We start from the raw sequence: 24,690 nt of genomic DNA on the forward strand, positions 1-24,690 counted from the left end.
CCCGGCAACGTCTTTGTTAACTAAACCTAATAACCTAAATACTAATTACATACAGCACTAATTAGGTCTGCTGGAACACACAGCACTTGGGACTCATTAAAAAAGGTTTACAATAATTATGGGGGATGTCGCCCTCTCGCGGTAGTCCGTGCCGCGCAGTTTGAACACATGCACGTCTACGTACGTTGGCGGTACAAATGCCGTGAAGGAGGGGAAGGGGCAGTGGAGCCGGACCAGGCTTATGGGGCGAAGCCCCGGTTGACGTCAAATAGATGTTTATAAAGGCGGTGCAAAATGAATTTAGGAAAACATGTTACTAGATAAGATAAACTAAACTACCATTTTCACAATTCAGTCCATGCCCTAATGGAAATGATACACATGGGTTTCTTCCATACTGGCTTACCTATGTCCTGCATAACGTTGAGTTCAAGTAGCCAACCAACATGCTGCAGCGAGTAAAGCTTCAGGAAGCTACGCTGTCTGCCTGAAGGCAGCGCTCAGGCGACGGGCTAGAGACCAGTGTGAAGTGGAGGGGAAAAAGTGGCACATGCAATGGCGATAGGCTGCACCCAGCAGTTCTAATAATATTACTGGTTTATAAATGGTTTTTATCATTTCTATGAGGATTTCTACAATGGGTTTGAAAATGAAGAAGATTGGATTATATATCAGCTCTAGCATAAATTGGGAGTAAATGTTCATGTGGTTTACAGTTTGGAATAAACTATTTGCTGTGCTGTAATAATTTTTGACTAATTCCTTCTACTGAAATTTCTGTGCTGTCAGTCGTAACTTTTTTATGTCAGATGATTTTGGCTTGTTTAGTGTGTTTGCATATTCATCTTTTTTTGTATTTATTGAGGTTGTTTTCGACATGTAGTGTAACCAGTATCTGCTTATCTCCATAAAACATCTTAAATCAATCTTCCCTATGCAAGAATGATTAAAAGAACGTATTTTTATATAGTCTTTGTCACTAAACTGTTCAGTTGTACAATTTCAAAAAATAATTTGTAAAGAGTTTTATTCCTCAAAATATAGGAATATACAGTAGGGGATCCAGGATTTTGGTTTGGGAGGGGCTTGACCCAGCTGAGGCTAGGCTTTATCAAGGAAAACACTAAAACAATAGTGGACCCAGATGCTTTTGGGGGGGGCTTGAGCCCCTTAGCCCCCCCTCTGGATCCGCTACTGGGAATATAATACCAGTTTTTCAAATAAACACTATTGAATTGTAGAGCTATTGATAGAGCTATTGATAGAGCTATTAATAAATATGCCATTGTTACATTAAGAATTAAATTTAAATAATGGGAAAAATTATATGATTATTCTAGGATAGGTTAGGAAACCCCTTTTAATTTGGGGATGCTAGTAAGTGTTATGATAGTATTTTTCATGTGTTACTAGAATCTATTTAAAATATGTGTCCTAAATACACCCATCCCTCACTTAGCACGTCTTCAGATTGCGCGGATTCATCTAGCGCAATGTGAATTTTACTGCCCCAAATCTGCAGGCAAAAAAAAAAAGTCTGGCACGAAGCCACAAAGTTTGTTTCAACTTCTGTAAACAAAAGAAAAAGAGGTGCCGTCGGATATGGTTAGCCGAACAAGGGGGGAAGAAATGCGCGCGGTGCCACCATAGTGGTTTATTTTTTACCCGCTAGTGCATTTGTGACAATCACCAGAAAGTCGGCTGTCGTAGCATCTGCCATCTAGTCGGCCATTACCCTCACCATATTAAAAATCTATCAATATTAACCTAGAAATTCGGAGTATTTAAAAAATTAATCAAAAATAACCACCTATTAATGTAAAATTAATTAATTTCATTTCAGTCCTTAATTTTATACTTAGTCGATGCAAAACCAAATAGCATAAAATTAACTATTTAATTAAACATGATAAAATGTCCTCAAAGAGCCTTAATTACCCCCTAATATAATAGCCTTCAGTAAGCCACTGACATCAAATGGTCTGCCATATTGAATATCTGTAATCATTAACCCGAGATTTTGGGGAAAATTTAAATATCCATAAAAAAATTAATTTTAAACAAATATGTTAATTCCTTCGATTTGAGCTATTTATTTGTTCTTTTTTCAATGTTAAGAGAAATTATATCTTAAAATTATTAATAAAAAATTTTCACTTTACATTTTGATGTGTTATTAAACTTCATTTCTAAGACCAAGGACTCGGTACAAAATATCTGCCCGACTTAATAAATGTGTTACACAATATCACTATACCTATTTGGAGGTCATCTTCAAACAGCTTATGTTTGCTATAGTGCCAAATACAGGCATATAATCTCTGAACCACATGAACTTATTTTACGATAGTTGGTATTACTTTCAACCAAGTCAAGTCCAATATCAGGTGTATAGGCCAAGCGTATCCAAGTCACGAGGCCTTATTTTCTTATAGTACTTGAATACCTTTTAACCATGTCATGTACAATTTCATGCATATAGGACAAAATACATCCGAACAATTTCAATACTTAACAGAACTTTTAATCAAGTCATTTACAAACTTAGCCTATAGGTGGAGCATCTCCGAAACACAAGGCCTTCTTTTTAGATACTTGATATTTCTTTCAAATTAGTTATGTCTAACGTAAAGTGTATAGGCCAAACGTATCCGAACTGCCAGACTAGCGGACCTGACAGACGTTGTTCTGTTCAAACGTTTTAAATTCAAAAATTAATATTTTCATTTATACGTGCGTTTGCAATTTGGTCTCTTAAATTTACATTATCCGCCGAATGTTCTTCTGTCATTCTATTTAATCGACGATTGTAAAAATGCTGCTGTTGTAAAAACATCAGCTATGGCAAGTTAAAATGTGGCTATGGAGTGTAAAGGACCTAATGTTTTTATGTCCGCGCGTATGCCGCCGTGCCATACCGTTGTCGCCTGGCCACAGACCAGGCTGTGAACTCAGTCTAGCCAGTGTCAGGGAATTCACTCAAACAAAAGCAACATCTGCCCATTCAGCTGCCGGTAACTGTACGTGCTTGATCACTCATAATGCACCGTGTCCAAGTAATTGACTCAAATCTATAAGTATTACGGCACGCAAATTTTCATGAAGGCCACACTTATGTTGGTCGCACTTTAGATTTAAGCACGTCAACTGTGCCATAATTGTATGAAATAAGGACTCTTAACAAAATTTTATATAAGTCTGATGCTGTTGGTTGTACTAGTGGAAATATATTTGACATTAGATACCGGAACAGAAATGAAAAGATGATTCACGTGGAAAAGGTTGTTAAATGAGTGTTGCAATTAAAAAAATAATCATTGGCCTGACAGGGTTGGTGTGAACCAGGTGGTGATACGTGAATAAAAACTTTAATTTTTGAATAATTAAAATGTAGTTATTCGGACAGTAATATCGGTTTCACTGTCAGTAAAGGATGGTTTGGAAAGGTACGCGACGTGAGTTGAAGGTCACGCCCGGGCGGGCAAGTCAGCCAGCCGACTGACGATAAAGTACATACATAACCACGTATCTCCCGTTACACGGTGTCGTATTTGTCATACAAAGTGCGATGGGAGGCATATAAAGATAAATGGTTTACATATTTATAGTTGGGTGTTATTCAGCACTTTTATATTACGTAAAGTATACTTTCCTACACAATTTTGGAACACATTAAATAAATTAACCTTGCTATTTAAGGAAACTAATGCTTCAGAATATGCAATTTCGAATAATACAAGCCTTTTTAGGAACAAATTAGTTGTGCTAAGTGAGGGATAGGTGTAGAAGTAATTTTTGTAATGTGGATCATTATTTTTATATATAATATGTGCCAAAACAATGTCACTGATATTTTATTATTTATTGGTAAACAGTATTTGTATATATTTCTGAACGATTTATGCTTTAAGATGCTCCAGTATTATACTGATTGTGAAAACAGACCCTTTACGAGTGAATGTTGACAAAGCAATAATCAAACTTTTGATTTGTTAATAAATTATAAACATGTACTGCACCAGCAATCATAATTTTTAAAATAGAAAATTTGTAGATATTTATATGTTATGTATAGCATATCAATTTGTGCTTTTTGCACTTGACACCATGGCACCAGAGCCAACTGACCAATCAGAAGGCTTCATTTTGAATTTAAAGTTGTGAACAATTTTACATATAAAAACTGTCTTCTTAAATCAACAACTGAAATGGCGTAACGTGTGTGAGAAGCACTGTAATAATCAGAGAGTGTTAGGTAGCAGAGATAGCTTCCATCGTACTTTTGATGATCAGGGTATGCTGCAAATGTGCTAGGTAGTGAGGTAATAAGGCAGTACTTGAAAGTATTGTACTTAGTTGTAATTCATAAATATGTGAGTACCATAAGCCCCGGACTTTACCATTGACCTCCATTATTAAAAATAATTATAAGATGCTAAGCCTATTGTTCAAAAACTGTGTAACTAAGATGTTATATTTAAAGTCTAAAAGAAATATGGATTTTTCTTTAATTGAAACAGCATACAATTTCAAGTGTGATAGTGACATTTAAATTCACATACTGACTTAAAGTTAAGATTTACGTTCGTAATCTCAGTGGTCTTGACAGAACATTTCTTGTGTACACCACTGAACTTGCTAGTCAGCCTAACTATTAACAGTATTTTAAAGAAACGTGTGTTTTTGTCACAGAAACACTCATGAACTTGCATATTTAATATCCAGAAAAATTATTATTACAACAATAACCAAAAATACCAGTAACGAGATGTCCAGAAAGTGGTTTATCTGCGCCACCTAAACAACAATCATCTTTAGGTAATAATGCAGTACAGTCACTACTTCACATGCAGCGAGAGAATACAATAACCGATCCAATTACCACCCAAAAAGTAATTACACTGCAAAGCAACAACAAAAACACACAAAAAATTCAAATAGGTCACAAAAGTCAAACAAGTCTCGTAGAGGGCAAAAACTCAAATTGGCCACAGATTCAAATAATGTGAAAAATTCTACGGACGCTAGGGAACATTGTAAAAATTGCATGAATCCTAAAAATCCAGGCAAAAGAACTTGCCAAAATATTTTTGCAAGTCTACCAACAGTATTACCTTATGCCAACACCTTAATTGGCAAACATGAAATTCCAGGACTGATTACTGGCTCAGTCCTAAGTTTTATTTCAGGAAATCTTTTTCATGTTTTACAAAAGGAGAAATTAGTTCAGAAAACTGAACCAATAATGATACATACAATGTTTCACCGCATCAGAGCAACCATTAAAGGTTAACACAATAGCAGTCTATAAAATTAAAATTGAGTTATTTTCCTGGACATTTCGATTTTTAGTTTTAAAGGACTTGGCAACTGATTTCATTTTCGGATACGATTTTATATCAGGCTTAGTAACTAATTTGCAGGCAAGAAAGTTCAGTTTAAAATTTTATAAATCAATTATCCCATTTCTTTCCCCTAAAATCCAGCATCGGAGTAATGTTAATGCAATCCAGTTTGAAGTTGAGGATGGATGTGAGTTATCCCTGACACATCTCGACACATCGCAAAGAAAAGCAGTGGAAAATCTATGTCACAGTTTCCCAGATGTTTTGACAAAAAAACTAGGTTGTACTCAGTGCAATATGAAATAAAACTTTTGGATAAATCCCCAGTCAGGTGTTACCCTTATCAATTATTAGGACCCAAAATGGTAATCATGCGCGAACACATACAAGACCTATTGGACAAGGATGTAATTGAACCATCGACTTCCAGTTTTTCTTCTCCAGCATTTTTGGTTAGATAGTGGATAGAAAAATTAACTGACACACAGACATGAAAATGGTACCATTACCTGATTTGAATTCAGCTTGCCATTGGTATAGCAAAGCCAAGTATTTTAGCATTTTTGATCTTAATTTGGCCTATCATCAAATACCACTAACCCCAAAGTCAAAACCAGTCACCGGCTTTTGCGTTCCCTGGAATTTGTATCAATACAAAGTAGTTCCTTTTGGCCTAGCCCAGGAGCACAGGTATTAACTCACCTTCTTGACCAAGTTTTTGGTGATTTAAAATTAAAATTTGTATTTAATTACCTTGACGATGTTATAGTGTATTCTGAATCTTGTGAAGAACATAATAGCTCATTTGTCTGAAGTTCTCACCCGACTGCGTAAAGCAGGACTCACAGTCAATACAAAGAAAGTTAAGTTTGCAGTTTTCGAAATTTCTTTTCTGGGACACATAATTTGCAGTAGAGGAGTAACAATTGACCCAAGCCGTACACAGGCCATAGCTGATTTCCAACCACTGAAATATCCAAAAGGAATTTCAAGATCTATTGGAATGGCTAATTTCTATGCTAAATTATCCGTAATTTTGCAGAACACGCAGCCCCGTTAAATGCACTTCAAAAGAAAAACACATCATTCAATTGGGGTCCTGAACAAGACAAAGCTTTCAATTATTTAAAACAAGCCATAGCCAGCCCACCTGTTCTTCGGATGGCGGATTTCACTAAACCATTCATCCTACAGACAGACAAACAGATTGAGTGACGCCATTGGCGCAGTTCTATCACAAGAGTTCGATGGCCACAGGCAACCAATAGTTTTCGCCTCTCGCACTCTAACTCATCAAGAGAGAAAATCGTCCTTTGTTTATGATCTTGAGTGTCTAGCAGTTGTGTTCGGAATCGACAAGTTTCGGCAGTACCTTGAGCACAGGGAATTTTTATTAGAGACTGACAATCAGGCCCTAGCTTGGCTTTTGGCTCACCCCAAGCAACTAGGAAAACTAGGCAGATGGATAGCAAAAATCTCTTCACTTAAATTTACAATTCAACATATCAGAGGTTCACAGAATATCATGGCAGATGCTCTTTTTCGAATCTTTGAGAATCCCTCCAAATCAAATCTTCAGGAGGAACCTCCCATTTCATGCCACGCCCTACTCACAGACACATATAAACCTAACAATCCACTTTCTAATCTCTGGTCACTACATGAGCTTCTCCTGGATAACCCTCGCAACATAAAAGAGGCCTGGAGAAGAGCTCAACACAATCTGAACTTAGCCCACGCGACAAGCAGGCAGAAATACAATAAGAAACGTTACTTAATCCATACAGGGTAGGTGATATGGTGTTGTGCAAGGCACACCCAAAAAGGAAGGCTATCGACAAGCGATGTGCCAAACTTGCATATTGTTGGAGTGGCCCGTGGCAAATCTAATGCTTTATAACCCCAGTAACGGTCGCACTAGCCGACCCAAGTTCGGGTGCATACATAACGCGCGCATACATTTCGCACCTAAAGAAAGTGCATCCTAACATCAATTAGGTGCTTTCTTTACTCCTATTCGAGGAGTATCATACAAATCTTTGGCATGCCATCCGAAACAATCAGTGTTGACAACATACAAAAAATCCTAGGTCCTAATTATAAGTAATAAAAATAGAAATCCATGGTACAAGTTTGTAAGAGTATGCAAATATTTTATATTAAGAATGTTTTAGATTAAAGTGTTTAGTTTTAAGTGGCGCCACTTAGTTCATAAGAGAGTCATGACACTTAGTTTATAAGAGAATCATGACACTTATTTCATAAGCAAATCATGTGCGTAAAGTTGTATGTAAAGCATGAATAACCATGCCTGTTAGTTCGTAAAGTTGTGTGTAAATCATGAATAATCATGTCTCTTAGTTCTTAAGGTGGTTTTGTATAATCACGTTACCTAGTAAGTTTATCATTTATTGGAAGTAGTTTATCTCAGTCGGTTCTGGTACAGGGTAAGTATACCAGGTCTCAAACTTCTCATGCACAGTGTTGGTTGCTTACCCTGGCTCCGCCTTTCAGTGGGGGAGTATGTTTTGCCAATTAGTATTTTTGGCACAATTCTAAATTTGAACTTTTGAAAAATAATGCGACCAGTCATTGTTTTTTTGCTGCAAGAACTTAAACTTTTTCTGCCTCCTGTACACTCCCATTTAATCTTTGTCAGACCTGTCTCCCCAATCGTTCCCAGCACATCATTTTGCTTACCATCTAATGACCCAGCAAGTGCTATAGTCTTATCCCCGCTTTGGCGCACATACATTGCCTGTAATTCCTCTCCGAGCCGTGACAAGAAGTGCTATGGCCTGCAAGCTATTAGACCTGCTAGTTTCTGAGAGCCAGCCTTACGTGAGCGATTGCAGACATACCCGCGGCTCATCTTAACGTACGTTTCGACACGTCGCTGGCATAATTTTTCACAGTAGCGCAGTTCCACCCCACCACCCCCTTTCCAGCCTTTCCTGGGAACACTGCCCAGAGCAGTGTCCGGTCCTTAACACCAGCCTGTCTCAAGGTCTGGACACGAGCATTTGAATGTACTGCCTCTGACCTCTAGTAGCAGAGTTGCAAATTATTTCCCCTGGGTGTTTGAACGCCCGCTAGATGCCTTCCCCCTGGCACCTCACACAACAAACAGTGCCCTGTAGTTCATTTCCAAGCCACCAGAGTGCTGCACTAGTCCCCTCCATAAGCCCAATGCTTTAGAAGTCGCCTCGTGTGAGTCGATCTCTCCCTGTTTCGGACACCCCTCAGTAGGTCATGTTGACATCGGCCAGTACCACCAACTTCGAGATATAGAAGACAGTAGTTCTCGACCTCTCCCTGGGAAATCTCGGAACCTTTCGGTCCAGAAGCCAGACTCCCCTCTTCCTTTGATTGACGTCGTCTTTTAATTACGAGCCGCTGCCGCCCCAAACGGACTTTGCACCGCGACAGCAGACTGACCACACCGCATAGTCGGTGAGCCGCATATCAAGGCTTCACTCCGGTCGTCATTCAAAGATGTAATCAGCTAGGCAAGGGATGTGCTCCCTACAACTTTAGTATTTAGTAATTAGTCAGTCTGTATACCTCATAGAAGTAGTCATGCTTCATTAATAATACTTTATAATATTTTCTTTTTTTTTTAACTATGGAAAAGTCCGCGACAACCGCGTGTTCGCTGGCTGATGCTGGACACCATCTCCCTGTATGGTGAGTTTTGACAAACTTTATTTCCCCTCAATCATCTTTGTTAGTAGGCATTTTCTGCCTATTTTGCTAACTGTCTGTGAGCCAGTTCTGAAAATGTTTGTTTTGGACCTGTTCACAGACAGGGTCCAAGGGCCGGATGCGGACCTGACCACTCCACCCTCGAGTCATTCCTCCAGAAAGCAGGACGACTAAGGCGCCCTGGCGCCTCGTTAGCAGCTGAACTTCGGCCAGCAATCGTCAAACCTCCAGTCCTTCAGTTTATTTTATATATCTTCAGAATAACATTAAATCACGACGTTGAAAGTATCGGAACTCCAGAAATTTTTTTTTCGGAACTTTAATCGCTCTAAGTCTGCTATTGTTAATAATTAACCTGTTTATTGTTGCTGATTTTATTTTAATTGTATCAAATGATTAAGGGTAATTTTCTAATTAGGGCCGGCCTATTCTTTAGATAATGTAATTTTAAATGTATGTTAATATAATCCAATAATTTTCATATATTTGTCAATCAGTTTATCAAATATTATTTTAATGTGAAAATAACCAAAGTTAAATAAACATAGAGGTACTTATATCTAGACAAAATCATTATTTTGCCTTTTCAAACTAAAAGATCCACCCGTTACACAAGTCATCAAGAGAGAGTGAAGTGTAACTAAATGATAGCAGAACTTAGGTTTACTGTCATTACTGATGTGTAACACTAATTAATATCATCATTCTTATCACTAGGACTTACGTCTGAACATTGCTTTACCTTAATACTAAATTATTTTTATATATGCTCGCTTCAGATTACGTGTTGACACCGAATCATTGATCATTTTCCTAAATTTTTTCATTCGCAGCACGACTGTTGCTGGACCTAAAACCCTACTTACCTTAAAAGGACCTACATATTAAAATGATAATGACTTATGTTGAAGCTTGCGTCTAAGCCAAACCGAGTCTCCTTCCTTGTATGTGCTTGCTTTAAATTTTTTATTGAACCTGATTTTCTGTGTTTTCTGACTGTGCATAATATTTGTTTTGGCCTGATTCCTATCACAGCGTAAGGGTTTTTTCCAATCCGATGATCTATGTAGAAATTTCCCAAGCACAGCATGTGATGGTTCATGGCCTCAACCCCGTGTACTAGGAAAAAGGGTGTATATTTGTTGCTGGAATTAACTGTCGTGTTATAGTTAAATATTATCTATTGGAGGTATTCATCCCAGCTGCGGGGGTCTTCCGCCTCCCATATAGTCAATTGCTCTTCAATTACACCAATCCATTGCAACACGTATTAATACTTGTTGTCTGGAGCTTCTTGATCTGCAGTTTTTGTTAGAGTTTTGTTACTAATGTGTTATTAAATGATGTTCTACTGTCCATCAGCAGCCTGTCTAGACACCCAAAACATAAAATGATGTCTTGGATAAATTCTGCGCTGGTCTCGGCGTCGATTCTTGGTACAGTCTTAGCAACTACGAATCTTGACATGACAAGAATATATTTGTTGCCATTTCTTGTACTCGGTAGTGGGCCTTTGGCATCCAGTGCCCATTGTCTTAATATCGGCAGTGGCTCAATTGGTTGTAAATGGCCTGACTGTTTTTCGCGCCCTTGTTTGGCTCTGACAAACTTCACATGATTTTACATATTTTGTTACGTCTTTGGGGTCGTCCATTAATCACGTGATGTTTTTTTTAGCAAATTTTTAACCCCCCCTCCCCCCTAGTGATTTGTGGTGAGGTTTTAGACTCCCCCCCCCCCCAAAAAAAAAAAATCACGTGTATTTTTTCGGTACAAAATATTTTTAAAAATTTCACAATATTATATTTAAATATAGGTATAATATAATTTAATTCTGGAAAATTAAGCACAGCATGTATATTCGGCGCCAAAATCACTGTCTTACTGGCGACTGGCAAGCCGAGCCGGGCGGTGATATTGTTGCCTGGCTACGGCGAGTCAAGGTCACGCGTCGCTTTTCGGTTTAGTAGAAATCGCGTGAAAAAATTAATACACGTGATATCTCTCTATACCCCTCCTCTCCCCTTGTGATATTTCGTGATTTTTCCGAACCACCCCCCCCCCCCCCCCCCCCCCCCCCACCTTTTCGAGCCTCACGTGATTAATGGACGATCCCTTTACTCATGGTACCCCAATAGTGTACTTGGCAAATTTTCATGTCTTAAATATGCAAAAATGGCTGCCTCTAATAGAGAATCATGGTGTGCTTGAATAATTTCCCGTTGAAAATTCTCTGGTACTAGTGTCAAATGAATTTCTCCTCCTTGTGAATTCAATTTATAGAATATTTCCCCATTCTTTTTCATACCATAATGCCTAGCTTTTTATATTTCTCCTCCGCGTGATCCGGGTCCTTGAGGGCCAATTTTAACTTTTGAATGTGGGGTCCTCACTATAGTCCCCCTTGAAAAGGTGATGTGTGTACATTGTCGTTAATAGAAAATAGTAACTCTTCATCCTGTTCAATACTCATACCTAGACTTCAACACAACTGTATCGTATATGTACCGTATTTACTCGCATATAGGTCGCGGAAATTTTACCAGATTAATGGGGAAAAAATGAAGTGCGACCTATATGTGAAGAAAAAATTTAAAATAATTTTTTAAGGAATTTTTTTTGCAATATTTTGCTTTAAAATGCGAAAAAGAAGTTTATATAGGTATAGGCAAACTTATTTACAATCTACACATACAGCGAAACCCCTTATTTACGTTACCGTTATTTACGTTTTCCCGTTATTTGCACTATATTCTTCAGGTCCCGTTTAGTTCCCATTTAGTCCAATACAATACTTTCACGCAAATTACATCTCAAAAATCGAATCCATCCCACTATTTATGTCACGTAACAACCATAAACAACCAGAAAATACCGTGGGTACTTTAAGAGTAGATAAGATTAGCTAGTAGGCCTAAAAACACCGTGAAAAACATAACGTTTATAGTCAGCAATGAACATTTTAAATCGCAAAATATACATATTTTATAACATGAAAAGTTGATTTTATTTCTAAACATGTAATAATTTAAGCCTAGGCGTGTAAAAGTCCAAGTAATTATAGCAGGAGACAATCTAAAATGCATGAGGGAAAAACGTAAACTCACAAATGTATAAATGTGGCTGATAGTCGGCTTGCAAGTGTACATCCGTGGGATTTTTGATGATACAAGCATGGGAGTAGTATCAATCCCTTAGTTATAACATGGAGAATAAGTATTTGGATGGTGGACAGTAGACACTAGTGGCAGATTAATCTTATACTCAAAAAACAAAATGGCAGCCACTCTACTGTACACGGTATTTGTTTTTCATGTTTAGCTCGTAAAATACAATATTTATGACAAAGTTTCTTCTTACAAAAAGTATTCAGTATTAAATCATACACAAAACATGTTCTTAGGGTATTTTGTGTACGACTGACCTTTAACATAGAAATTTAGCTTTTAAATGAATAATTCACTCAGATGCTAGAAATCTCCAGTATTACTCGCCAATATCAGCTTTCTGTAACTTTGTGCATGTTATGTATGCATTTAAAATTTGTATGCATTCAATATTAAGCTAATATAAAATCTATTTTTGTTACAGATAACTTGGAGAAGTAACCAGAAAAAAACGTAATAATGGATGCTGCATATCATTGTAGTTTGGCAAAGAAGAGGAAGACAATAAATAATCCTAGTTGAGTCCTCTGTACCTCGTCATCATCTGAAAAACTAGTACTTATCTCATCCATCTAGTGAAACTGACAGGAAACTTGTGGATTGCATAGGTGAAATACAATGTTATGGTGATGAACAATGCGAAAATATAGTAAACCAGTTTGATGATGATTTTAGTGTTGATTCTATGAGAACACAAAAGATTGCATGGCATAGTTCGTGTTATCAACGTATAACCCATAAAAAGCATATTGGACTTTTAAGAAAGAAATACGAGGAAAGATTAAATGAGCCATTGCAAGAGGCATGTGCATCAATCTCTGAAAGTTTTTCTATCAAATTAACAAGATCTCAAACAAGGAACTATATAAAAGAACAGTATTTTTTTGTGACAAGCGAGGTTCTAGAAGACTTAAAATAAGAAAAAAATCTACTAATACTGCTGGGAAAAACTTGCGCCATGCTGTTGAACTAAATAATGATGACATTTTACGAGTACGGCTTAGCGAAGCTGTAGACCCAAATGACGCTCATGCAATTGACGTGATGTACCACCCTAAATGCTGGGCAAAAAATGTCACTAACATCCTTCGACCGAAGAATACGGACACAAATCAACAGATTAAGTATGTTGCTTCAATGGCAGCATGTGTAGAGTTTATAAATAAATATTGGAGCAGGAAAAATATCTTCAGGAAAAATATTTGGAATGGATGTCCTGGAAGAAACGTATTTAAATATTTGTTCTTCAAACAATGTACAGCGTAATGCTATGACACACAAACAACTTAAAGTTTTCATTGAAACAGAACTATCAGACAAAGACAGTGAATTCTCTCGTCCAAACCAGGCTAACAAGCCGCAAAGAGTTTCAGTGAACTGTACTAGAGACAAACTGATTGCTGAAGCGGAAAGTTGTGGCGATGAAATGATGAGAGAATTGAATGTATTGCTTGAATCTGCAAGCATTATAAGAAAACACATTTTTAAAGCAAAATCATGGACATTTGATGGTATTATTCCAGAAAGTCTCACAGAAATTGTTCCACAAGAAATTGAAATGTTCTTTAAATGGTGTATCGCAGGGAAAAATACCATTAATGAAAATAAAATATCAAAGAACGAAGATGTACAGAGACGAGCAAGCAATATGTCACAGACGCTCATGTCAAACTGTGTTTCTCGAAGACAAGTAGAAAACAAAACATCTTTAAGTTTCCATCACAGTCGAGAACTATCTCTTCAGGTGGCTTGTGGATTAACTATTCATAATACAACACAAAGTCAGTCTTTGATCAAACTCATGTATAACATTGGTTGCTGTATTGATTACTCAAGAGTCCTGAGAATTGAAACAGATATTGCAAGAAGTGTGGTTAATAGGATTATTAGTAGGGACATGCAAATTTCGCATTTACGATAAAACGAATTTTTACGCGAAATTTGTAAGTTTAACACGAATAACCTCACTTTTACATAATTTCTGATACCTTGAATTTTTTGTGCGAAATACGTCTGTTTACCACGAATAACCACACTTTCCCGCCGTTTGGTAACTTAAAAAAAAAAATAAACAGCCGTTGTCACCACTGATAACACCATCAACGTAAAGACTACACTTGCCAATGTTTACGTTTTATTATTTATTTGATACGACGCGTTCTTGGCGAACTGCACTCGTGCACTAATACGCTCACGTTCTCTCGAAGGCATGTTTACAGAGTCAAAGAGTAATGTACAGCCATTTTGTTGGATATTTTGTGCATTACAGCGCTTGTGTCGCGAAGCAAATTATAAATTACGCTCAACTGTTCATCTTGCATCTACTATGGACTATGCAAACTGTTTTAATTTGTTCTCTTATACTGTAAACAGACTTAACAATTACGTTTTATTTTTAAGAATGATAATTTTCGTTTAAAAATGTTGTATACAGTGCAACTATTTTATAAAAACTGTAGTTTGTGATAGAAAACAGATCCAAGCAGACTTGACTTTGAAAACCCTTAACTGCCTTTGATCCAAAAAAATATTTTGATTTCAGACATGATCCCTATTTTGCTTGCTAAGTTGTGTAACGTTTCTACTCTGAAAGAAATGGACCGCCAGGAGCTGATCACCGGTTTTGGAGAGTTGAAACAGATAGTTGAGAAACAAATGAAGGAAAGTAGTGTGGATGTAGTGAAGGCACTTCAAGTTGTAAAACTTTCACAACCTGAATTTTCTGACAGGTGCCTGGAAGCAGTGTGGATGTTGTGTGCAAACGTTGATTCGGAATGCTTCTTGTTACAATACAATAATGTTCTCACTGACAAGAGAACTAATTTGAAATAAGAAAATTTAGCTACAATGGCTATTATTTCATTTGAAAGTTAAACGTTGTGTCAAAGTACTTTGCTTCTGAAATTATTGGGTTGACTTAATTTAGAATCTGAGTTCTTAAACTTGTGTCTTTTTAACCTATATTTGTGTAATTTTAATTTATAATGTTTCAACTGATGGTGCAATTATATTACAATGTTCTCTTCATATTTCTTATACTTGAAATCGCAAAAATTAAAAAAAAAATAAACCCGCTTTTAGGTAAAAATAACACCACTTTTCATCACAAAATAAACACACCTTTTGCATGTCTCTAATTATTAGCAATGATGGCGTATACATACCACCAGATTTGGTTACTGACAGGTTTATACATTGTTCTATGGACAATATTGACTTTTGTGAAGACACCATTTATGGAAGAAAGACATTTCATGAGACAGCTGTAGCTGTTTACCAAGATGTAAAAGAGTCAGATCGGCATGCTCCAATATCATTGGCCTCATCAAATAATTTGCCATTACCAAATCTTGAAGATGCCTTACCAAAAATACTGTATTGTACAAAACCTGCGAACTGGAATACATGTTGTCCAGAACCAGTCATTTCCAACATTGTCCAAAAATATGGTGAATTACTTAAAAAAGCAATATGTTTTGACAGTGTTTGGTTCCTGTTACGAAGATCCATATTGAATGGTAATGATATATCTATATACTCTGCCACATGGATAGGGTATAACAGCTATTTAGGAGATGTTAAATGTGTTTCCAGAGTTTCATTGCTGCCAGTAATTCCAGAGCCTCCAACCAATAGTTCTGTTCAGTTAACAGTTATGAGGCTGCTTGAAAAACTAAACATATATGTGAATAAAACGACAAACAAAGTCGTTGTTACTGCTGACATGGCAATTTATAAACCTTTAAAGCAGTTTGAAATGGCAAAAGAAGATTGCAAGGGCAAATGGATATTGAAGCCTGGAGAACTGCACATAATCATAGCTCAACTTAGAACAATTGGTGGAATACCAGAGCTGTGGGTGGAATGTGATTTGTACTCCTCAGTGACTATGAAACAAATACTGGAGGGAAGACATGTAAGGAGAGCTATTGAAGCCCATTTAACAACTGCAACCACATTAAATATTCTTCTTCTAGAAGAATTTGACAAAGAACGACCGGGAAAAATTACATTGTTACAGCCTCTACTGGATGAACTGGCAGTAAGTTTACAATCTCACAATGAAACCAATATTAAACAAAAACATGATGCGGTAATGTCTTTCATTAAAGAAAATAGGATACTTGAAGAAATAAAAAGATTTGTGAGTTGTAGGAAATCAGTGGAACCGGTCTTCAAGATGGCATGTTCATGTGTGGATATGGTACAGTCTATGTTGTGCTTTATCAGATCTGTTAGAACATCTTATTGAAATCTCAGCCTGGCTGCTCTTCATGACTTTCTGAAGTATTTCTTTGCTCTAAATAGACTAAATTATGCAAGGATGATTTCACTGTATCTTGCTGAGATGTATAGATTACAATCAACAGATCCAGATATCTGGAAAAACTTCATAGAGGGAAAATGGGTTGTCAATCGTAATGTTGTACCATTCTGTGCCCTAGGTGCAGATGAAGCTTTAGAGCACCAAAACTGTAAATTATAAGTGAAAGGAGGACTGGTAGGTATTACACAAAATTATAATGCCAGAAATAGTTTCTTCCTTGTAAATCCCTAACTGAACAGAATTTCAAATGAGACAGAAATATTGCTTGGGATGAAAACTGGTGGACAGACAAAACACCATGGGCTTCTAGATACTGCCCAAAAACGCCAGGATCGCAATGTATTGAAACTCAAAGATGCATTTATAAATTCTACCAACCCTTTTCAGTGTAAAAACCAACAACTCACCCACATTCTTACTCAAAGCGTGTTCCCGGAAGATGTGTAAGATTTTGTAAGTAACATAGAAGAAGTGGGTCAAAAGTTAGAGGAATCTTTTATGGCAGAGTGTGTAAATAGCAACAAAACACAATTTTGGTCTCCAATGAAGAAATATCCCACAAAAACTTGTAAAGCATCAGCGAAAAAGGTTGAAGTTGTCCTTAAAGACAAAATAGTATATATGAAAAGAGATCTCTCACTTATGTCTAGGCTATTGATAGCATCTCGAAGCAGAGATGATATTGACATAAAGTTCAATATGAGCAACTACGAATTTTCACCCCTCCCAAAATAATTGTTTGCTTGTGATGGGAAAATGGATCATTGTTCCAACAAATCAAATCTTGCAGCGATTTTGGAGTCATTGCCCTCAAATGAAGAACAGATTGATAGAAGTTCACCACTATCACATCCAAAAGAAGACTAACAAGGATCGGACAAAATCGCGGCTATATTTGATGGAATGGCTCTACTGCCCACTTACAATAAGCCTAACACAGTAAAAACGTGTCACGATCTAGGATTGCACTTAAGCGAGTGGATTGGTAAAAAATTCAATGCCTATAATTCAGTACATATTGTGTTTGACATGTATAAGGACAATTCATTAAAAAATTAAATGAGATGTATTCGGCAACTGAGCATGATCCCATCCGTTACAAAATAACGCCTGGAATGATAGTTAGCAAAACTTCAATGAAGAATTTGCTTGCTCATAATAAAAACAAAGATGAGCTAACAGAGTTCCTATCTAGTCACATATTACAATGGGGAGTGAGCAATAACAAGACATATATAGTTAGTTGGAGGGATCAAGCTGCATCATCAGATGGAACAGATGTTTCAAGCCTTCGGACCACACAGGAAGAAGCAGATACAAAAATCATACTTCACGGAGTATACGTATCACAACATGGATACAGAACAACGCACGTTTATTCGCCAGATAAGGATGTTCTGGTTTTAGCCTTAAGGCGATTTCCTCAAATGACATTACAATTTGGAATTTTCCTTGGCCAGGGTCATTGGGATTACTCAAGTCTGCTGCTCTCCCTGGACTTCATGCCTTATCAGGTTCAGATGTCACTGGGTCATTTGCCAATAAAGGGAAGCTTAAGTGGTGGAAAGCATTTAATTTCATTAACGATGACCTACTAGAGGCCCTAGCAAAGCTTGGTACAACACCCACTCTTCCAGATGATGTCAGAAACGCTTTGGAGTCATTTATTTGTCAATTATATATTCCAAAAACTACAATGACTGAGATTGGAGATGTGCGATGGTGGATTTTCACAAAAAAACAACGTCAAGATGAAAATCTTCCACCAACAAAAGCTGCTCTAACTCCAGCACTGTTAAGAGCTCATCTTCAGGCACTTGAGTGGAATCAAGATATCAAACAAAACCCAGTCATACCGTCACCACTCAGCTTCGGATGGACGTACGTTGGAGGAACGATTGAACCAATCGTGTGCACCTTGCCTTGTGTTCCAGACCTTATGGCAGAGCTTTGTAGTTACACTTGCCCCCTACGTCGCTGTTGTCCACCATGCACCTGTCTCACGTATGGACTAAAGTGCACAGAAATGTGTACATGTGAAGGCGATCCAGAACTATATGGAAACTCTAAGGATACAGAAGACATAGATGAATGCAATGAATCAACTATAGAAAGTGATGACGAGATTTAGAATGTAGATTTTATTTGATAAACCTTGCTTTAGTAAAATGCAGTAGACGTATGTTAGATATTTTTGTAAACTTTGAAGTCTACTTATGTTTTAGATAATGTAATTAATTTGAAAAAGTTAGTATTTTTTCTTTAAAGAAAAAAACACTGTGTACTTTTTGGAAAACCAAATCATAAATTATTCATTTAAAAGCCGAATTTCTGTGTTAGTGGTCAGCCGTACACAAAATACCCTAAGAACATGTTTTGTGTATAATTTAATACTGAATAATTTTTGTAAGAAGTCGCTTTGTCGTAAATATTGTATTTTGCGAGCTAAACATGAAAAACCAATACCATGTACGGCAGAGTGGCTGCCATTTTGTTTTTTGTGTATAAGATTAATCTGCCACTAGTGTCTCCTGTCCACCATACAAATACTGATTCTCCATGTTATAACGAAGAGATTAATACCACTCCCATGCTTGTATCATCAAAAATCCCACGGGACATAGTTTTTGTACATTTGCAAGCGCACTATGATTGTTAAGTTCTGATACTGTATTTATGTCACAACTTAGCCGAAATACTGGTACGAGACAAACTTCACAAGATAAAATGAGGAGTCTTGGTAACTGTTTTATACGTATTTTATAATTTCGGAAGTATTGTATAGTTGACGCATATTTTTTAAACAAACAATTTATTTCTGGGGATCGTAATTAATTAATTATTGGTATCAAGACATCAAGATGAACGTAAACTTGAACATGTCACGGCAGCGAGAAAACTGGTGTGTATACCAATAAACTGGTATTAGAACTTGACCAAACTGGTACACGGGAGGTGGAGCTTATATTTTTTTCCGTTAAGCTCGCATCTATTGGCTGGCTGCTGATGGAAGGTCACGAGTCTGGGCGGAGCGTTGAGTGAGTTATACTGCGCATGCGCAGCTCAGTGTACAAAGAGAGCCAGCCGGCACGCCGTAACAGCAGCTGATCGAGTACAATGACCTTTCTCTGCGCACAGCGCGCTATTGACGGTGAATTTCCATCAATTTGCGGCACTTTTTTTAATTTTTTTTTACTGTGGTGCAATGCGTATGTGTAATAAATTACCGGTGCGACCTATATGGGGGGAATCTTAACTACCAAATTCAAGACCTCAAATTATGGGTGCGATCTATCTGCGATGGCGACCTATATGCGAGTAAATACGGTATATACTGTTTTTGTTGTGTTTAAGCAACACAATGTTTTGAATGGGTTTTGGTGTTTCAAATTTATCTTCCTGGCCCGTTTTGGTATTGATTACCTTAATATGTGTTTGATAGATTTCCTTAGCTGCCTGTAATATAGGTTCTGTTAATACATAGTCCTTACTCATGTTTGTTTGTAGAACTTTTTCTTTGTTCAAGGTGGGGTTACCTAGATTTTCGTAAACGTTTTGTAGTCATTGCAGTTTCTGTGAAAATATTTAGCAATAGTGGTATGTATCTCACTTTCTTTGTTTTCGTCCAGGAATAATGCATCTACAAGAGAATGAAAAATTGATTTGGATTGTCCATGGCCAGGTATTACTATATATTCCTTATTTCCCACACATCTTTTCGTCCGTTGTTGGCACACGTGATAGTGCGTCTGGAATTTTATTATTCACGCCTTTAACTATTTTTGCTTTGAAATCAAACTCCGCAACTGATGTGACAAATTTTTGTATCCGCTTATGATGTTCTGTCATGCTTCTTAAGTATATCAGACTAGCATGGTCTGTCTCAATAGTAAAATGTCTGCCATATAGATATTGCTTAAACAGATGGCAGAAGTATTTTATTGTGCCTAGTTCGTGTTCTGTTGTTGAATGGTGAGTTTCACTTGGTGTAAGTTTCGTAGACGCAAATGCTATAATGCGACGTTTTCCGTGTTCATCCTTTTGCATTAAGGTTGCTCCTATCGCCGTTTGTGATGCGTCACATGCTAAAATAGTTTCTCTGGTTTCAACAAATTTTTCTAAAAGTGGTACGGCTGAGACTGCCTGTTTTGTTTGAAGGCAGTTTGCTGCTGTACCCCCCATTGGAGGTGCACTTGCATTTTTGTAATCTCTATTAGTGGCTCTGCTACAGTTGCATAGTTTTTTATATACCTCCTCAAATACGAAGTCATACCCAGAAATGACAGCAGCTGTTTTTAATGTTTTTTGGCTGTGTCATATGCTTAATGGCTTCCACCTTGTCTGTATCTGGTTTGATTCCGTACAGTGTTGTACAATGTCCCAATATTTTTATTTCATCCTGCGCAAATTTCCATTTGGCAGGATTAATGTTTACTTAAAACTCGTATGTTGAATATATCCTGCAAATTTTGTAGGTGTTCATCGAACGTGTCCCACATTGCAAAAATATTGTCCGCATATGCTATCACGGAGTGCCATCTAATTGGTTCTAATAAAATATCAATAAACTCTTTGTAATAACTGGTGAGTTCGAAAGCCCCATTGGCATCCTGTTATAGTGGTTAAGCCCTATTTTGTCAATAGTGAAGGCTTACTTATTTTCCTTCCGTACAGGTATGGTATAAAATCCTGAAAATAGGTCTAGCGATGTGATGTATCGTGAATTTTGTAATGCCTGAAGTATATTGTCTGTTCGTGATGTAGGGTACGACATTTTGTTGACCAATTTATTTAGAAGGTGAAAATCTGTGAGAAAGCGTATTCCGCCACTTTTCTTTTGTATCACAAATGGTGGTGCTGCGTAAGCACTGTCCGACCGCTCAATAATTCCAACTGCCTCCATTTGCTGCACCTGTGTTACTAACGCATCTCTAACTTTTGGTGCAATTCTATATGGTCTTGTGTGGATTGGTTTGCCTGTTATTAAATCAATTTTTATTTGATAATGTTTTGTTTCTGTTATATCTTGAATTTTGTATGCAAAGTGATCTTCATTTTCTTTTATGATCTGCCTTAACTTCACTTGTTCCTGCTGCGATAGCTTTTTATTGATACCTTCGTATGGTGACTTCGCTTGTTCTACCTGAATTTCTTCTGCTCTACGAATGCATTTTTTTAACGAACCCACATATGTTTGTGGGTCCTCATTTACCATCTGTATTTGAATCAGTTTCTGGGATTTTGCTGTTTCCATTACAATTATTCCTTCCTTCATAAATGGTACCATGTTGTACTGCTTAAGAAAGTCACAAGGATTATATCTAAACTTAGGTTTTTGATTACTAGAAATGTATGTGTTTATGAATGTCCTTGTATAATAAATGTTAATTTAACCTGGTGTGTGGGGGTCGGAAGTGATTCTGTAGCTCCTACGAGTGTAATGTTTTCTTTCAATGGTTCCATTATTTGGCTCGTGACTATAGTGGGTGTGATGCAACTACGCATACTACCGGTGTCTATCAGTGCAATCCTAGTTGCGTCTCTTAGTTTGACAACAACCTTAGGCATTCTTCGTGTTTCATTTTGTTGTTCCCGTATATGGCCAGCTGATTTTCTCCCCTTCTCGCTACGACCTTGTTCTTCTGACTTGTTACCTCCCCTCTTGCTGTGGTTCGCGTTCTGAGGTGCGCCGTGTCTGATGTCGCTGTGTCATCGGGTTCGCTGCGGCCTTTCCTATGCACGCCGAGCTCTCTCCGTTTCGACGTCAGGTGTTTGTTTTGTAAGCCAAGCTTACGTTGGAATTCCTTGAACCTTTGCGACACATTTGTATGCCACTAGAAATCTTCAGTGGGAAATAATGGGTTTTGATTAAATGATTACCTGTGTAAAAACACATTGCACATGTATCCTGGGATTTGCGGTGTCTTTTTATATGTACACTCGGTGCTGGTTTCTCGTTCTTTGATGAAATCGTTCTGCCATCTTGTTATGACTCTTGGGTTTTTTCTTGCTCAATATTTTCCATTTGAGCTTGCCCATTAATTTATTGGTTTTTCTTGTATTCTGGAATTATTCCTGTTTCTCGTACATAGTTTTGCTTTTTATGTAACGTTAGGGTTCTTGAAAATGTTATTTCACTTACAGGCTCTTCATGTGCCATTCTTTTGGGCGTCTGTTTCATCATTACTTTATATTGATTACTATACAGGGAAATACATTTATTGTCAGGCGTAGCATTTTACCTGCTAATTTGAGCATAGCTACTTTTTGTTTGCGATCAATTTCCGTTAGTTTGCTTTTGCTTTGGGAGTGTGGAAATCACTCTTTTCACTCCCTGCCATGCTCGTTTTTTGAGTGGTGTTCGTATGACCTGTCGTTATTTGTGTATTTACTATTTCCCCAATTTCTATCTCCATTCTCACTTCTATAACCTCTATTTATACTCCTCCATTGTCTGTCTTTGTATCGTCTTCGTCCATCAAACGTCTTCTTGTTTGTCTCTTCCTTTCTCCTTTCAGTTCTTCGTGTATTTTGCGCCTTTTTTCATAATTCGCACGCTTCTCTTTTCTGGGACTCTCGCTATCGTATCGCCTCCGCGACTGCCTGTAATGCGTCTGTTGCGTATTGTCTCGGGTGTGCTGTCACTGTGCGCAACTGTTATTATGAGAGACTGGGGCGGTTAGCTTCTGAATACCGACCTACCTGTACTGAATGTTCTACCTCTGACTCTTTCCTCTGCGGGCCTCTGCTTTGGCATGCTTATGTTTTTACGTGTGTGTCTCACTGTGTGTTCCGTTTCAGACTGACTTTGTCGATTTTTAGATTACGTAGTTCTTCTTTCAGATGATTTATTTCTTTTTCTGAGAACTCCGTAGTATGAGCTGTGTTCGATATTGGCTTTGTATTTGCTATTTCCCACTTCTGTTTTTTCTCAAACATGCCTTCATGTCGTCTAATGTACGAATGTCTTGCAAGATCAGTTTGTCTACAACAGATGGTAATAATGAATTCCACAAAATATCTCAAATTTCTTCTTCCTTCATGTTCACCTTATAGTGTCCTTCATGATCACCTTATAGCAGTTTGCAAGATATCCAAGATTTTGTACATGCAGAATACTGCTCTTGTCGGTCTGTTGTCTTCGAGAGAACAGTTCTTGTCTACATTCGTTATTTTTGTCTGGCGACGTAAACAAAGTTTTCAATCTTTCCACCGTCTGTTGCCATGTCCTGTTTGGCTCCTGTTCTGCCTGCAAGTTTTCATACGCCCTGTTGGTTTTACCCCGTAAGTATAGGCCTAACCGCTGCTGTCGGTCCTGGTCTGTTCATTCATTTATTTTGCCAATTGTGTCATAGTTGTGAAGAAACTCTTCTATATCTTCGAACATGGTGCCCTTGAATGTATCTATAGGTATCTGTGACTAGAAATACCTTGACTGGTTGTTGTGCCGTATGTGTGTGTCTAAGTGTGTGCTCCTCGTGTTTTCTGCGTTTGTATCGTTGTTCTCTCCAAATGAATTTCCTGAACCTACCTCAGTAAGAACGTCATCATACTGTGTGTTGAGTTCTCTGTCACTCGCCTGTGCTGGGTCTAATCCCTGAGAAACAAGTTTACCGAGGAATGCTCACGTAATATGTCTTCCGGTATTATCCAACCGTTGTAACACCTCTAGATTAGTGGTAACAATCTGCTGTGCCCGTGAAACTAATGAATTAAAATCCTGTGTTCCATTTGAGTCTGTGTCCTGACTCCGCCCTAACTGCGAGGCTTGCTGACAGTGTCTCATATAAACACTTGGCTGCACTTTCAAATGCCGTAGTCGTGTGTTATCTACAGAATTTTTTTTTCAAAACTGTAACCCGACTACGGAAAAAGCACCAAAAGGTAAGAAACAAACAAGTTAGGTGTTGATTACTATTATAGTCTTATCAAGTAAGATCAATCTTTTATAATTAAAATCTTCTATCAATTTGATATAACATTAAAATTTAATTTACCATTTTTGTATAACAAACTAAAATGTATGCTTGTGTATAAAAAAAGCTTGCTTTTTGTAGTTGACAACATACGACTACGGCATTTGATTTGAACTATAATGTTATTAATGTGGAAGTGAGAGTGGATTTCAATAGAACTAAATAAATAG

At 37.4% G+C, this 24,690-nt stretch overlaps 2 protein-coding genes across 11 annotated transcripts in view; both read left to right on the forward strand.

Annotated features, from left to right (window-relative positions):
* LOC134527170 (uncharacterized) overlaps positions 1-9,609 on the forward strand; it is a 34,998-nt gene extending 25,389 nt beyond the window's left edge. Inside the window, exons 1-2 of the mRNA XM_063359571.1 lie at positions 1-9,032; positions 9,151-9,609. The exon at positions 1-9,032 is cut by the window's left edge and continues 25,389 nt beyond it. The gene's annotated coding sequence lies outside the window, so the exon portion shown is untranslated. The remainder of the gene's footprint in view (positions 9,033-9,150) is intronic.
* LOC134527168 (serum response factor-binding protein 1-like) overlaps positions 1-24,690 on the forward strand; it is a 127,790-nt gene that overhangs the window by 71,746 nt on the left and 31,354 nt on the right. For 2 of the 10 annotated variants that reach the window (XM_063359570.1, XM_063359569.1), the window contains one exon: positions 12,642-23,562. The exons of the other annotated variants lie outside the window; for them this stretch is intronic. In XM_063359570.1, coding sequence (XP_063215640.1) covers positions 15,345-16,469 — 1,125 coding nt within the window. In that variant the 5' untranslated portion in view covers positions 12,642-15,344 and the 3' untranslated portion in view covers positions 16,470-23,562. Of the gene's footprint in view, positions 1-12,641; positions 23,563-24,690 lie in introns of those variants that run through there. 10 annotated transcript variants of the gene reach the window in all.

Source organism: Bacillus rossius, chromosome 1 (genome assembly GCF_032445375.1).
Source record: "Bacillus rossius redtenbacheri isolate Brsri chromosome 1, Brsri_v3, whole genome shotgun sequence".
Lineage (NCBI taxonomy): Eukaryota > Metazoa > Arthropoda > Insecta > Phasmatodea > Bacillidae > Bacillus > Bacillus rossius.